At 41.4% G+C, this 14,968-nt stretch overlaps 1 protein-coding gene across 4 annotated transcripts in view; it reads left to right on the top strand.

The window, feature by feature from the left end:
* abcb8 (ATP-binding cassette, sub-family B (MDR/TAP), member 8) overlaps positions 1-14,968 on the top strand; it is an 842,402-nt gene that overhangs the window by 45,174 nt on the left and 782,260 nt on the right. For 2 of the 4 annotated variants that reach the window (XR_007935257.1, XM_028803917.2), the window contains exon 4: positions 6,722-6,816. The exons of the other annotated variants lie outside the window; for them this stretch is intronic. Coding sequence is in view for 1 of the 2 variants with exons in the window: in XM_028803917.2 (XP_028659750.1) it covers positions 6,722-6,816 (95 nt within the window). In the remaining variant the exon portion in view is untranslated. The remainder of the gene's footprint in view (positions 1-6,721; positions 6,817-14,968) is intronic. 4 annotated transcript variants of the gene reach the window in all.

The raw sequence follows: 14,968 nt of genomic DNA, 5'->3' as shown, positions 1-14,968 counted from the left end.
GAACAAATTGGTATTAGGGGCTCCTTTCAAAAAAAAAAAAAACGTTAGGGGACACGATTACATATTTGCGACCCAAGTTTTCATAACACAGTTTTAAAGGTTGAGAAATGCTGTCCCTACAAACTAAAATCTACAAAGAGGAAGCCCCCAATTGCCTTGGTGAAATGGATCCAAAGCTGACATATTGGTAAATTCAGAGCTTTTAAAAAGTGAGTAGTCTGGATTTTTACACCATAGGATTAAGTTACTGTCACAGAAACATTTTCAAAGGAATGCTGAAACTTATAAAATGTAGGTATAACAGATAAAAACCTAAAGAGAATAATGATTGGGGTGTAAGAAAAATGTTCTGATCCACCAAAATAAGGTTTACAGATTTTAAAAAAAAAAAAAAAAAAAAAAGTGAAATCCTGACTAGTACCGTGTTAATATATTGGATACTCTGTGCCTGGTAAAGTAGCTTAAAACATACCCCAGTAACACACGCACTCAACCCTCTGCTGAAGATGGCTCGTTGCACCGTTTAAAAACTCTGCGATAGAAAATTACCATTAAAAACCCTTTTAAATCAGAAAGGAGGGTTTTCTCGGACCCCTATTAAACGTGTCCATTGCTAGTTTAATAGGATCGCGGGTATAAATATGAATACACTCGCAAGCAAACTTTTTAAAATCTAAAGACTTAAATAAAAACAGACAGCCTGATCTCAGAGCGCCTGTGTATTAAGATATAAATTCCTGGGTCTGTGTTCAGGGTTCAGTCAATCTGTCTCCAGCCGGCTATCCAAATGAGAATTTTTATAAAGCATAAATGTTTCGTTATCAGACTTTTAAAAGAGGCGGCTCCGTACAAAAAATAACCGAGTACATAGTTCAGAATACTGACGTCTTATGTCCGAGCTATTACACAGCCGGCCTGCTCTTTTAAACCAGGCCTGAATATTCTCAGAGGAGAGAACCTGTTTGAATTTCAGAGGTCGAGGCAAAACTTAACTGATTGTAAAGCCCGTTTCGGTAAGAGAAAAAAACTAATATTGTTTGCGCCAGTCCTATGAACATTGTACATTAATTCTCGTACACATAGATAGAAATATAAAATGCTACAATTTATATACACACGAGCGCGCTCACGCTCCTACACACGCGCTGTGTAATTAACATGCTGATAATTCCTGCACACTGTAAACAACTATTTTTAAAAGGGAATTACCGGAGAATCAACTTGGAAATATTAAGTATAAAATATAAGGATTCATCCCTCCGTTGTAAAACATGCTCGTTTAACACTTATAATAATCATGAACGGGTCTTACCGTTATATTGACTGTCGGTGCTCTGTGCAGATGGCCGTACACCGAAAAGTCCTGTATTTTTTAAAAAGGAGCCTTTGTTATGCGTAGATTTATTTTAGCAAATGTCTGGCCTCACTTTAAGTGTGTTTCAAACTGAACCTTATGTTAAACTAATTATGTGTGAACATCTTTTGTGTCGGCATAAGGATTGAGCCGTCCTAATAGCTACACCCCCACCCCCCTTAGCTTCAGGATGTCAGAGCTGTTGGCCTTGAACATCCGTGTATTGTTCGGGTGTAAAAGTCAACTTTGTAAGCATTCGAAATCTTTTAATATCACAAGGTGAGACCTTTTTTTCACACTGCCCCGAACGATCTGATACGGGCTTAAAGCTCAGACCCTTGTGAGCTCCCAAAGGCCTTGCTGAGGTGCTTAAGACAATTTCACTTGGCAGGGATTTTTTAAATATATAACTCCGGGTTTGAAATTTATACATCTCAAACGTTCTTTAAAAGGATCCTGTTGCCTGTTATTTTACAGATCTTATATCGATCTCGTTATCATTAAAAACTTTTTCATCTCGTGGGGGGTTTAGCTCCTAATACGCATGCGCGCAGGACGATGTCCCAGTGCCTCACAGCCTTGAGGTCTGTCAGTTTCCTGGGGCTGCGTGCTCAGACAATTGCCTGCTCTCTGCGTGCACGCGCAGTGGGGAGGATGCTCCGAGAGGCTCTGTGTAGAGTAGACGGAGAGAACCGGGCAGCTTGTATTTGGAAACTACAGGCAGCCTGCTCCGAGACAGAGAGCCAGGCATCACCCGGCGGTGTGAAGTAAAGGTTTTTTCAGCTTAGAGACTGTCTGTGAGGTGAAGAAATCATTTTTGACTTAGATAAAAGGTTAGATATTTTAAATAATTGAGTTTCTTACCCAAAGCAATAGAGACAGGAATGGCCCCCAAGAGGCTTGGATGGTAGGGGCCTTCCTTAACATGTTGGTGTGTGTGTGTGTGTGTGTGTGGAGGCAATCTCTCCTCGGGCTACAGGCAGAGGCCGCCTGCTCCGAGACAGAGAGCCGGACAGCACCCGGCGGTGTGAAGTAAAGGCTTTTTCAGCTTAGAGACTGTCTGTGAGCTGGAGAAATCATTTTGACTTAGATAAAGGATTAGATAGATATTTTAAATAATAGATACTGTACAGAGATTTTCTTACCCAAAGGACTAGAGTCAGGAATGGCTATAAGGCAGAATGGACAGGCTGAAACATGTGTGTGGTTGTCTCTCCTCGGGTAGAAATGATCTAGGACTGGCCTGGGGCTGGAGTCAGAGTCAAAATGACTATGACGGCCATCCGGTGTGTGTGTGCGTGTGTGTGTGTGTGTGGGCGGTCTCTTCCTCTAGGGGCGGGGAAGCGGAAGGGGGCGTCCTCAGGGTTAACTGACCGTGGGCAGGAAACTTAGTCAGAATGCCTGTGACCACCAAGAGGTGTGGACGGCAGGGTCTGCTACAGACTTACCTGAACTTGTCCTCGGGAGAGGTGGGGGTGGGTTCAAGGAGGGGGCACCCATCCATCAAATAAAATCTTGGCCATTTCCTGGGGTAAAAACAGGATGGGAGGGTTCAAGGAAGGGACAGGTGTTTCCTAGGGTAAAAACAGGATGGGAGGGTTCAAGGAAGGGACAGATGTTTCCTGGGGTAAAAACAGGATGGGAGGGTTCAAGGAAGGGCCGGACATCCGCCAAACGGATCTTGGCCGTTTCCTGGGGTAAAAACAGGAAGGGCGAGGGTCACGGAAGTGATGGACTTCCGGCCGGGAAAACCGGAAGGGGGTGGGGCTTAACTCATCAATCATTTTTTGACATTTTGACAGAAGGTGCATGGCTTATACTACTGAGGTTTGTCTAACATGGCTGTGTAGTGTGTTTGACCTTACACCCTATCTCACATACATATAGGTTTATCTAGTATTTTCAAACTCATTTAATCTAATTCAAAGTTGTAGGGATCAGAGCCTGTCCTAGCGGCACTAGGCGCAGTACAGGAAGCAGCCCTGGACAGAGCAACAATCCTTGACAGGGAACACTCACACACACTCCCATACTGTGGTCAATTTTGAGTCTGCAGTTGACATAACTAGCATTTCTTTGAAGAGGAGGAAGGAAAATGCATGCAGGTATGGAGAGGGAGTTTATCCCATATTTTTTAAGTTAATATACTGTATACGTTCATCTATTGCTGTCTTAGGGCCTTCTGACTAAAATTATCCTGCTGTCCACAGTGTTAGAAAGAGTGTAGTCATGGCCAAAAATTTTGAGAATGACACAAATATTAAAAACTGAGGCAGCAAACTTTGTGAAAATTATGATGGCAACTTGCATATACTCCAGAATGTTATGAAGAGTGATCAGATGAATTGCAAATAATTGCAAAGTCCCTCTTTGCCATGAAAATAAACTTAATCCCAAAAAAAAACATTTCCACTGCATTTCAGCCCTGCCACAAAAGGAACTGCTGACATCATTTCAGTGATCCTCTTGTTAAGACAGGTGAGAGTTTTGACAAGGACAAGGTGGGAGATCACTCTGTCATGCTGATTAAGTTAGAATAGAGAGGTTCAATTGTTGTGAAGAAGGCTTCATTGCACCCAAGAAAGTCCAGCAAGCACCAGGACTGTCTCCTAAAGTTGATTCATCTGTGGGATCAGGGTACCACCAGTGCAGAGCTTGCTCAGGAATGGCAGCAGGCAGATGTGAGTGCATCTGCACGCACATTGAGGCAAAGACCTTTGCATGATGGTCTGGTGTCAAGAAGGGCAGCAAAGAAGCCACTTCTCTTTAAGAAAAACATCAGGGACAGACTGATATTCTGTAAAAGGTACAGGAAATGGACTGCTAAGGACTGGGGTAAAGTCATGTTCTCTGATGAATCCCCTATCTGATTGTTTGGGACATCTGGAAAAAAGATTGTCCGAAGAAGAGAAGGTGAGCGCTACCATCAGTCCTGTGTCATGCAAACAATAAAGCATCCTGAGACCATTCATGTGTGGAGTAACTTCTCAGCCAAGGGAGTGGACTCACTCGCAATTTTGCCTAAGAACACAGCCATGAATAAAGAATGGTACCAAAACATCCTCCGAGGGCAAATTCTCTTAACCATCCAAGAACAGTTTGGTGATGAACAATGCCTTTTCCAGCATGATGGAGCACCATGCCATAAAGCAAAAGTGATAACTAATTGGCTTGGGGAACAGAACATTGACATTTTGACTCCATGGCCAGGGAACTCCGCAGACCTTAATCCCATTGAGAACTTGTGGTGAATCCTGAACAGGCAAGTGGAGAAACAAAAACCCACAAATTCTGACAAACTCCGAGCATTGATTATGCAAGAATGGGCTGCCATCAGTCAGGACTTGGCCCAGAAGTTGACAGCATGCCAGGGCGAATTGCAGAGGTCTTGAAAAAGAATGACCAACACAGCAAATATTAACTTATGAAAATTTTGTACTTATACTTCAGTATACCATAGTCTGACAAAAAGATCTAAAAACACTGAAGCAGCAAACTTTGTGAAAACCAATACTTGTGTCATTCTCAAAACTTTTGACCACAACTATAACTATAGAAATGAGGAAATCTTTTTATTTGCGTCATTGTTGAGGTAATAAATGTACAGTATAAAGCATGTAGTGAATGTCACACAATACATGGCAAATATCACCTACTTTTAACCACAATTATCCAAATTTCTAGAATTGTGTAGCCTCCACAAACTTAAAAAATCAGTTATGAGAAAGAGGCTTTGCACACTCATTAATATTACAGTAATCCCTCCTCCATCGCGGGGGTTGCGTTCCAGAGCCACCCGCGAAATAAGAAAATCCGCGAAGTAGAAACCATATGTTTATATGGTTATTTTTATATTGTCATGCTTGGGTCACAGATTTGCGCAGAAACACAGGAGGTTGTAGAGAGACAGGAACGTTATTCAAACAGTGCAAACAAACATTTGTTTCTTTTTCAAAAATTTAAACTGTGCTCCATGACAAGACAGAGATGACAGTTCCGTCTCACAATTAAAAGAATGCAAACATATCTTCCTCTTCAAAGGAGTGCCCGTCAGGAGCATATAAAGTCACAGAGATAGAGAAAAGCAAACAAATCAATAGGGCTGTTTGGCTTAAGTATGCGAAGCACCGCGGCACAAAACTGTTGAAGGCGGCAGCTCACACCCCCTCCGTCAGGAGCAGACAGAGAGAGAGAGAGAGAGAGAGAGAGAGACAGAGTTTGTTTTTCAAGCAAAAATCAATACGTGCCCTTCGAGCTTTTAAGTATGCGAAGCACCATCCAGCATGTCGTTTCAGGAAGCAGCTGCACAAAAGATAGCAACGTGAAGATAATCTTTCAGCATTTTTAGACGAGCGTCCGTATCGTCTAGGTGTGCGAACAGCCCCCCTGCTCAATCCCCCTACGTCAGGATCAGAGAAAGTCAGCGCAAGAGAGACAGAGAAAAGTAAGTTGGGTAGCTTCTCAGCCATCTGCCAATAGCGTCCCTTGTATGAAATCAACTGGGCAAACCAACAGAGGAAGCATGTACCAGAAATTAAAAGACCTATTGTCCGCAGAAATCCGCGAACCAGCAAAAAATCCGCGATATATATTTAAATATGCTTACATATAAAATCCGCGATGGAGTGAAGCCGCGAAAGGCGAAGCGCGATATAGCGAGGGATTACTGTAAGCCCAATTTAAATCTGAATGACTTTTTATTTTGTGGATTTGGGATTTGAAAATCTTTGAAGAAATGTCAGACTGTATGTTGAAAGAGCAATTCCCTTGTTTATCCTGGGTCATACAGGTGCATTGTGTAACAATATGTACAGTTAAATGTTTATGTAAAAATATACAGCATATATATTTTATATGGAACAACTAATTTTAAATGGTTAACGTTAATTGTCCTGCAGTGATTAGCACCAATTTACTTATTACAGCAAGAGTAAATAAATATGAAATTGCTGTTACCAGTGTCAGACATTTTCAGTTTGTGGCCGGGCAGAGTGGTAGCTGTGAGGCTAAGGATGTGCAACAGTATCCAGAAGGTTGTCAGTTCGAATCCCCATTACTGCCAAAGAAGATTCTACTCTGTTGGGTCCTTGAACATGACCCTTAACCTGAAAGTGCTCAAGGGGCGCTGTACAATGACTGACGATGCACTCTGACCCCAAGGGGTATGCAAAATCTAACACATTCCTAAAACAAGCAATTGTATTAGGTGAAATATATAGGCCCAGAATTTATGTTGGTGACATGTAACTTTTAGCATTAAAATAATCTTAAGGAAAATTAATCTTTTGTTTGGAAAGCAATTAAAACATGTCAATAAAGTAATTTGTCTGTTTTCATAAGTTAAATGTGTGTTGATTTCTGTCTTAGGGCCTTATGACTTCAGGCTACATTATCCTGCTGTCCAGAGTAGGAGAAAGAGTGGCTGCAGAAATGAGGAAATCATTATTTGTGTCGTTGGTGAGGTGAGAGATATATATATATATATATATAGTGTGTATATTTTACACATAGATTCCTTCAATTTCGTTGTTCCTTTGTAAAAGTGACAATGACAATAAAGATCTATCTATTTATATATGTGTGTGTGTGTGTATATATATGAATGTATGTATATATGTATGTATATTGTAAAAGATAGCCCGGCCACATACAAACACGACACCAGATGTCCACAAAACACATGGTTCATTTATAATATTTCTATTTAGTGCCCAGATCTACAGACTCACACAACTACTCACTCCTTTCCTTCAGCCGCCTCCACTCCTCTCTTGCAAGCTCTGTCCTCTTCCACCCAGCTCCGGCTCCCCAAATGGAGTGAGGCGGCCCCTTTTATAACGCACCCAGATGTGCTCCAGGTGCTCCCGATGATCTACCTGCAACACTCCCTGGTGTGGTGGAAGTGCTGCATGGGCACCTGGAAGCACTCCGGGTGTAGCTGCTTCCTGGTTGGGCAGCACTTCCTGGTGTGGCGGAAGTGCTGTCCTTCAGGGCTTCAGGACTGTCCAGGTGCCCCCTGGTAGTGGCCATGGGTCCCGACAGGGTTGAGCTTCCTAGCTCCATCTCCGCGGCCCTGATGGAATCCAGGGGGGCTGCCCTCTTATACCCAGGGAAAAACAGTGCCCCTCTCGTGGTCCAACCTTTTTCCAGGCGTCCCGGGTCGTCTGCCCCATATATATATATATATATATATCTGTATATGTATATATGTATATATATTTATCCATCCATTATCCAACCCGCTGAATCTGAACACAGGGTCACGGGGGTCCGCTGGAGCCAATCCCAGCCAACACAGGGCACAAGGCAGGAACCAATCCCGGGCACGGTGCCAACCCACTGCAGGACACACACAAACACACCCACACACCAAGCACACACTAGGGCCAATTTAGAATCGCCAATTAACCTAACCTGCATGTCTTTGGACTGTGGGAGGAAACCGGAGCATCCGGAGGAAACCCACGCAGACACGGGGAGAACATGCGAACTCCACGCAGGGAGGACCTGGGAAGCGAACCCAGGTCCCCAGATCTCCCAACTGCGAGGCAGCAGCGCTACCCACTGCACCACCATGCCGCCCATGTGTCCCGAGAGGGAGTGCAGTGGAGTGTGTACACCTGATGAGCCCAGAATGAGGGCGAAACACGTGTCGTGTACTCTTTGCATTTATTTGACAGTAAACTATTTCAACCATTCTATGATCTGCTCCTCACAAACTGAGGGCACCGTGGCGGATGTTAGCAGATTGCTGACCAACCACAAGCGTTACCTGGTAGGTAACCACCCATACAATCAGATTGTGACACAGACTACGAATGCCGTGAATGTAATTACCCCGATCTACATGCTGTCAAATAAACGAACCACACGCCGTGGCGCAACGTTATGGACATCGCCTCTGACGCTGACGTCCGAGGTTCGATTCCCGAGAGGGAGTGCAGTGGAGTGTGTACACCTGATGAGCCCAAAATGAGGGCGAAACACGTGTCGTGTACTCTTTGCATTTATTTGACAGTAAACTATTTCAACCATATATATATATGTATATATGTATATGTATACAGTGCATCCAGAAAGTATTCACAGCGCATCACTTTTTCCACCTTTTGTTAAGTTACAGCTTATTCCAAAATGGATTAAATTAATTTGTTTCCTCAGAATTCTGCACACAACACCCCATAATGACAATGTGAAAAAAGTTTACTTGAGGTTTTTGCAAATTTATTAAAAATAAAAAAAATGAGAAATCACATGTACATAAGTATTCACAGCCTTTGCTCAATACTTTGTCGATGCACCTCTGGCAGCAATTACAGCCTCAAGTCTTGTTGAATATGATGCCACAAGCTTGGCACACCTATCCTTGGCCAGTTTCGCCCTTTCCTCTTTGTGGCACCTCTCAAACTCCATCAGGTTGGATGGGAAGCGTCGGTGCACAGCCATTTTAAGATCTCTCCAGAGATGTTCAATCGGATTCAAATCTGGGCTCTGGCTGGGCCACTCAAGGACTTTCACAGAGTTGTCCTGAAGCCACTCCTTTGATATCTTGGCTGTGTGCTTAGGGTCGTTGTCCTGCTGAAAGATGAACTGTCGCCCCAGTCTGAGGTCAAGAGCGCTGTGGAGCAGGTTTTCATCCAGGATGTCTCTGTACATTGCTGCAGTCATCTTTCCCTTTATCCTGACTAGTCTCCCAGTTCCTGCCGTTGAAAAACATCCCCACAGCATGATGCTGCCACCACCATGCTTCACTGTAGCGATGGTGCCAGGTTTCCTCCAAACGTGACGCCTGGCATTCACACCATAGAGTTCAATCTTTGTCTCATCAGACCAGAGAATTTCTCATGGTCTGAGAGTCCTTCAGGTGCCTTTTGGCAAACTCCAGGCAGGCTGCCATGTGCCTTTTACTAAGGTGTGGCTTCCGTCTGGCCACTCTACCATACAGGCCTGATTGGTGGATTGCTGCAGAGATGGTTGTCCTTCTGGAAGGTTCTCCTCTCTCCACAGAGGACCTCTGGAGCTCTGACAGAGTGACAATCAGGTTCTTGGTCACCTCCCTGACTAAGGCCCTTCTCCCCTGATCACTCAGTTTAGATGGCCGGCCAGCTCTAGGAAGAGTTCTGGTGGTTTCGAACTTCTTCCACTTACGGAAGATGGAGGCCACTTTGCTCATTGGGACCTTCAAAGTAGCAGAAATTTTTCTGTAACCTTATCCAGATATGTGCTTTGAGACAATCCTGTCTCGGAGGTCTACAGACAAAATTCCTTTGACTTCATGCATGGTTTGTGCTCTGACATGAACTGTCAACTGTAGGACCTTATATAGACAAGTGTGTGCCTTTCCGAATCATGTCCAGTCAACTGAATTTACCACAGGTGGACGCCAATTAAGCTGCAGAAACATCTCGGGGATGATCAGGGGAAACAGGATGCACCTGAGCTCAATTTCGAGCTTCACGGCAAAGGCTGTGAATACTTATGTACATGTGCTTTCTCAATTTTTTTATTTTTAATAAATTTGCTAAAATCTCAAGTAAACTTTTTTCACGTTGTCATTATGGGGTGTTGTGTGTAGAATTCTGAGGAAAAAAATGAATTTAATCCGTTTTGGAATAAGGCTGTAACATAACAAAATGTCGAAAAAGTGATGTGCTGGGAATACTTTCCGGATGCACTGTATATATGTGTATGTGTAGAGAAATAGTGTGTTAAAGAGGTTATGTAAACATATATATACATATATATATATATATACATATATATGCATATCTACATATACATATATATACATACATATACACATCCACATATACATAAATACATATACAAATTTACACATGTACATATATATATATATATATACATATGTACATATATATATACATATAAATATATACATATCTACATATATACACATATATATACATATGCACATATCCATATTACTAAACGAGAATGGCAAACCGGATATGGACGCAGGGACCTGCCCGTGGACGCAGGAGACATAGTGCGCAGGCGCCACACAAAGCCCCCCTCCCCAGAGTGAAACGGGAGAGACTACGAACGTGCGCAGGCGCCACACAAAGCCCCCCCCGCCCCAGAGCATAACGGGAGAGACTACGAACCGTCTGACATGCCGCAAGCAGGATAAAGCGAGGTCAGAAATAAAAGACAGAATAGGAAACAAAGTAAAACGTCATAAAGAGGTTAAAGAACGGGGACAAACACATGGAGAGCAGGTTACAGATGATGAAAACTGGAATGCAACAGCTTCAAAAAAACCTAGGCACGAAACACATGCACAGCGAGATACAGAATATAAAGGCAGAAAAAACGACAGTTAAACGTCCACACCACACAGCGGCGGCAGACCCGGAAGGTGCAGGCGCCTACGTCGCTCGTCGGAAGGCACGGGAAAGTACGAAAGACAAAGGCGCCTACATGGTAAAACCCGACATAATACGGAAGGCGCAGGCGTTGCCGCAATATTGTGAGTGGCACTAATGCGTAATGAAGGTGCAGGCGTCACCGCCATATTGTGCGTGCCGCTACTGTGGAGTGAAGTTAGGATTAATGTGCTGCTTGGGATCGTACAAAACACCGAACGCGACCCACCGTCTGAAACTGCAGAAGCAAAGGGAGCTCGACTGACAGATATACGCCTACAACGCACGTCTCAACCCGCGGAAGCAGGGCAAGCACGGGTTCAAAACAACGCAAGCTCCTACAATGCGCGTCTGAAACTACGGCTGCCCAGCGGGCACGGGTTCAAAACACCGGGGGTAGGCGAGCGAAGCGAGCAGAGGGCGAAGCCCCCTTGTGTATATATATATATATATATATAAATATAGACATACATATATACATACATACATACATATTCACATATATATATATATATACTAGCAAAATACCCGCGCTTCGCAGCGGAGAAGTAGTGTGTTAAAGAGGTTATGAAAAAAAAAAAGGAAACATTTTAAAAATAACGTAACATGATTGTCAATGTAATTGTGTTGTCATTGTTATGAGTGTTGCTGTCTTTTATATATATATAATATACACACACACACACACATAAACATATATATACATATACATATATATACATATCTACATATACACATATCTACATATACATACGTATATACACATATACACATCCACATAAACATATATATATATACATATACAAATTTACATATCTACATATATATATATAAATATAGACATACATATATACATACATACATTCACATATATATACTGTATATATACATATCTACTTATTGGCTCCTGTATTTAGGATATAGCAGGTTGGATAATGGACGGATGGACATCTGTATGCATAGCCGTATTTGCCCGTTTTCGTTTTTTTTCTTTGTTCAGTAATATTTCAGTAAACCCGGAGCTTGTCAGTTCAAATCCTGGTACTGACACCACTGTGTGACCCTGAGGAAGTCACTTCACCTGCCTGTGCTGCAAAAAACAAAAGTAATGTAACAAATTGTACCTCAGATGTTGTAAGTTGGTGGAATAAAGGCATAAGTAAAATAGATAAATATGTATTATACACATAGGAACTATTCATTTATTTTCAGTTAAGTCATCTGCAGCAAACTTTTATAAATGACGTTTTCTCTTGGAGAGCTTTTTTCATTTCATTGAAAATGAAAGCAGCAGCTGCCAAAATATGTAGCTTTCTTATTAATTTTTCAACATTGTGTAAAATAAATGTATAAAGTAACATAAAAGGTTTAAATACTGGTTATCCTTTTACACTAAAATATTACTAAAGAGATACAAAAAAAGTAAAATGGATATGTTCTTTTTCTTTAAGGAGATTAAATATTACTGAAGAAAGAAAAAAAAAATTAAACAGCCAAATGGGGCTATGCATACGAAGTTAAAAGGTTTAAATAAAACAGAAATATATATTTTATTTTTACTTGCTTAACTTGTGGAGGGTGTATCATGTAGCAAAGCCCTAACTTTTTTCGTGAAAGCCCGTTTCAGTCAATAAGTCTTAAAAAAACATGTAAAGATATTGACAATAAGCTAAGCAAACCCAGGAAGACATGGAATCGTTTAAATCAAGTATCATTACATCTTCCTTTCTTAAAGGGAAGTAAGGCAGTACTTATAAGCTTACATATTTATATATAGACATACATACATATATATACATATATCTATATCCGAAGCCGTGCAAGCACACTCTTGAGAATGCAACGTATAGTTGTACAGAAGAAAAGCAATCTTGCCTCAAATGAATGGCAACCTTTTGTAGGTCTATGAACTTAATTTAAACTTTAGGTTTACACGGTGCTTTCTTTCCGAAGTACCTGCACTCATGAATATGTCTGTATGTGTCAGTCGGTCAAATCCACGCGTTTCGCACCGGCGAAGTACCGCTTTTAAATTTTTATTAAGAATAAAATAAAACCTTTCTAAATTGAGGGAAAATATACTAATAACAGTTTGTTAAGGATCTGTTTTTTTGTGAAGCTGCCTTTACTCGAGTGATCACTTCGACCTGACTTGGTGGCCAACCATAAGCGTTACCTGGTAGGTAACCACCCATACAATCAGATTGTGAATCAGACTACGAATGCCGTGAATGTAATTACACACTCACTGCACTTGCTTATGGTAATCGAACCTCGGACGTCAGCGCTAGAGGGGCTTAGCAGCGGTGAAGTATTGCTTTTAAATTTTAATTAAGAACAAAAGAAAACCTCAGAGGTTCGATTCCCGTAAGGGAGTGAAGTGACTGGCCGGTTACCTACCAGGTAACGCTCATGGTTGGACAGCAAGTGACGTAACATCAGCCACGGTGCCTTCAGTTGTGAGAAGCAGATTATAGAATGATTGAAAATAGTTTTGCATTTACCTTCTTAGTAAAAGGCGAGCTTTTAAGCCTGACAAATCACCCAGTAAATGCACACGATTAATTGCACATGTGTTAATATGTATGGTTACACAGTATTAAAAGACCGTGAAGAACGTGATTCACCTTTGTTCCCGCGTTTGATAAAAGGCGAGCTTTTAAGCCTGAGAAATCACCCCGTAAATGCACACGTTTAATTGCACATGTGTTAATATGTATGCTTACACAGTATTAAAAGCAGTGAAAAATTAACGTCATTTACCTTCGTTCCCGCGTTTGACTCGTGCTGTAAATCTCTTCCTTGTTTATAGTTCACGTGATTACGTAGGAGGCGTGATGACGCGATACGTGACTCCGCCTCCTCCATTAGAGCATATGGACAAAAAACATGTTCCAGTTATTACCATTACGCGTAGAATTTCGAATTGAAACCTGCCTAACTTTTGTAAGTAAGCTGTAAGGAATGAGCCTGCCAAATTTCAGCCTTCCACCTACACGGGAAGTTCGAGAATTAGTGATGAGTGAGTGAGTGAGTCAGTCAGTCAGTCAGTCAGTGAGTCAGTGAGGGCTTTGCCTTTTATTAATATGTATAGATATATATATATATATATATATATATATATATATATATAATATATGTATGTATGTATGTGTATGTATATATATATGTGTGTATATATATATATATATATATATATATATATATATATTTATATATATATATATATATATATATTTATATATATATATATATATATATATATATTTATATATATATATCTATATACTGCTTGGCCAAAAAAAAAGTCGCCACCTGGATTTAACTAAGCAAATAGGTTCGAGCCTCTAATTGGATAATTACTGCATGGGCGATTATCTTTCAGCTGGTAAGAAGTTATTTAACCCCAACTGGTGCAATGAGTTGCTTTTCATTTCTTAAACAACCATGTCGAAAGACACAACTCGTGCTCATGGAAAAGATGTTAGTCTGGTTGAGAAGAGTCAAATCATTGGCATGCATCAAGCAGAGAAAACATCTAAGGAGATTGCAGAAACTACTAAAATTGGGTTAAGAACTGTCCAACGCATTATTAAAAACTGGAAGGATAGTGAGGACCCATCGTCTTCGAGGAAGAAATGTGGCCTTAAAAAATCCTGAATGATCGTGATCAGAGATCATTTAAACGTTTGATGAAATCAAATCGAAGAAAAACAACAGTAGAACTCAGGTCTATGTTTATTAGTGAAAGTAAGAGCATTTCCACACGCACAATGCGAAGGGAACTCAATGGATCCATCAATGGATTTTTTCTTCCCTGATGGCACGGGCAAATTCCAAGATGACAACGCCAGGATTCATTGGGCTCAAATTGTGAAAGAGTGGTTCAGGGAGCATGAGACATCATTTTCACACATGGATTGGCCACCACACAGTCCAGACCTTAACCCCATTGAGAATCTTTGGGATGTGCTGGAGAAGGCTTTGCGCAGCGGTCAGACTCTACCATCATCAATGCAAGATCTTGGTGAAAAATTAATGCAACACTGGATGGAACTAAATCTTGTGACATTGCAGAAGCTTATCGAAACAATGCCACAGCGAATGCGTGCCGTAATCAAAGCGGCGGTCCAACAAAATATTAGAGTGTGTGACCTTTTTTTTTTTTGGTGCCGACTTTTTTTTTTGGCCAGGCAGTATATATATATATATATATATATATATATAT

Source organism: Erpetoichthys calabaricus, chromosome 6 (genome assembly GCF_900747795.2).
Source record: "Erpetoichthys calabaricus chromosome 6, fErpCal1.3, whole genome shotgun sequence".
NCBI classification, from domain to species: Eukaryota; Metazoa; Chordata; class Cladistia; order Polypteriformes; family Polypteridae; genus Erpetoichthys; species Erpetoichthys calabaricus.
This window is presented reverse-complemented; position numbering and strand designations above follow the sequence as displayed.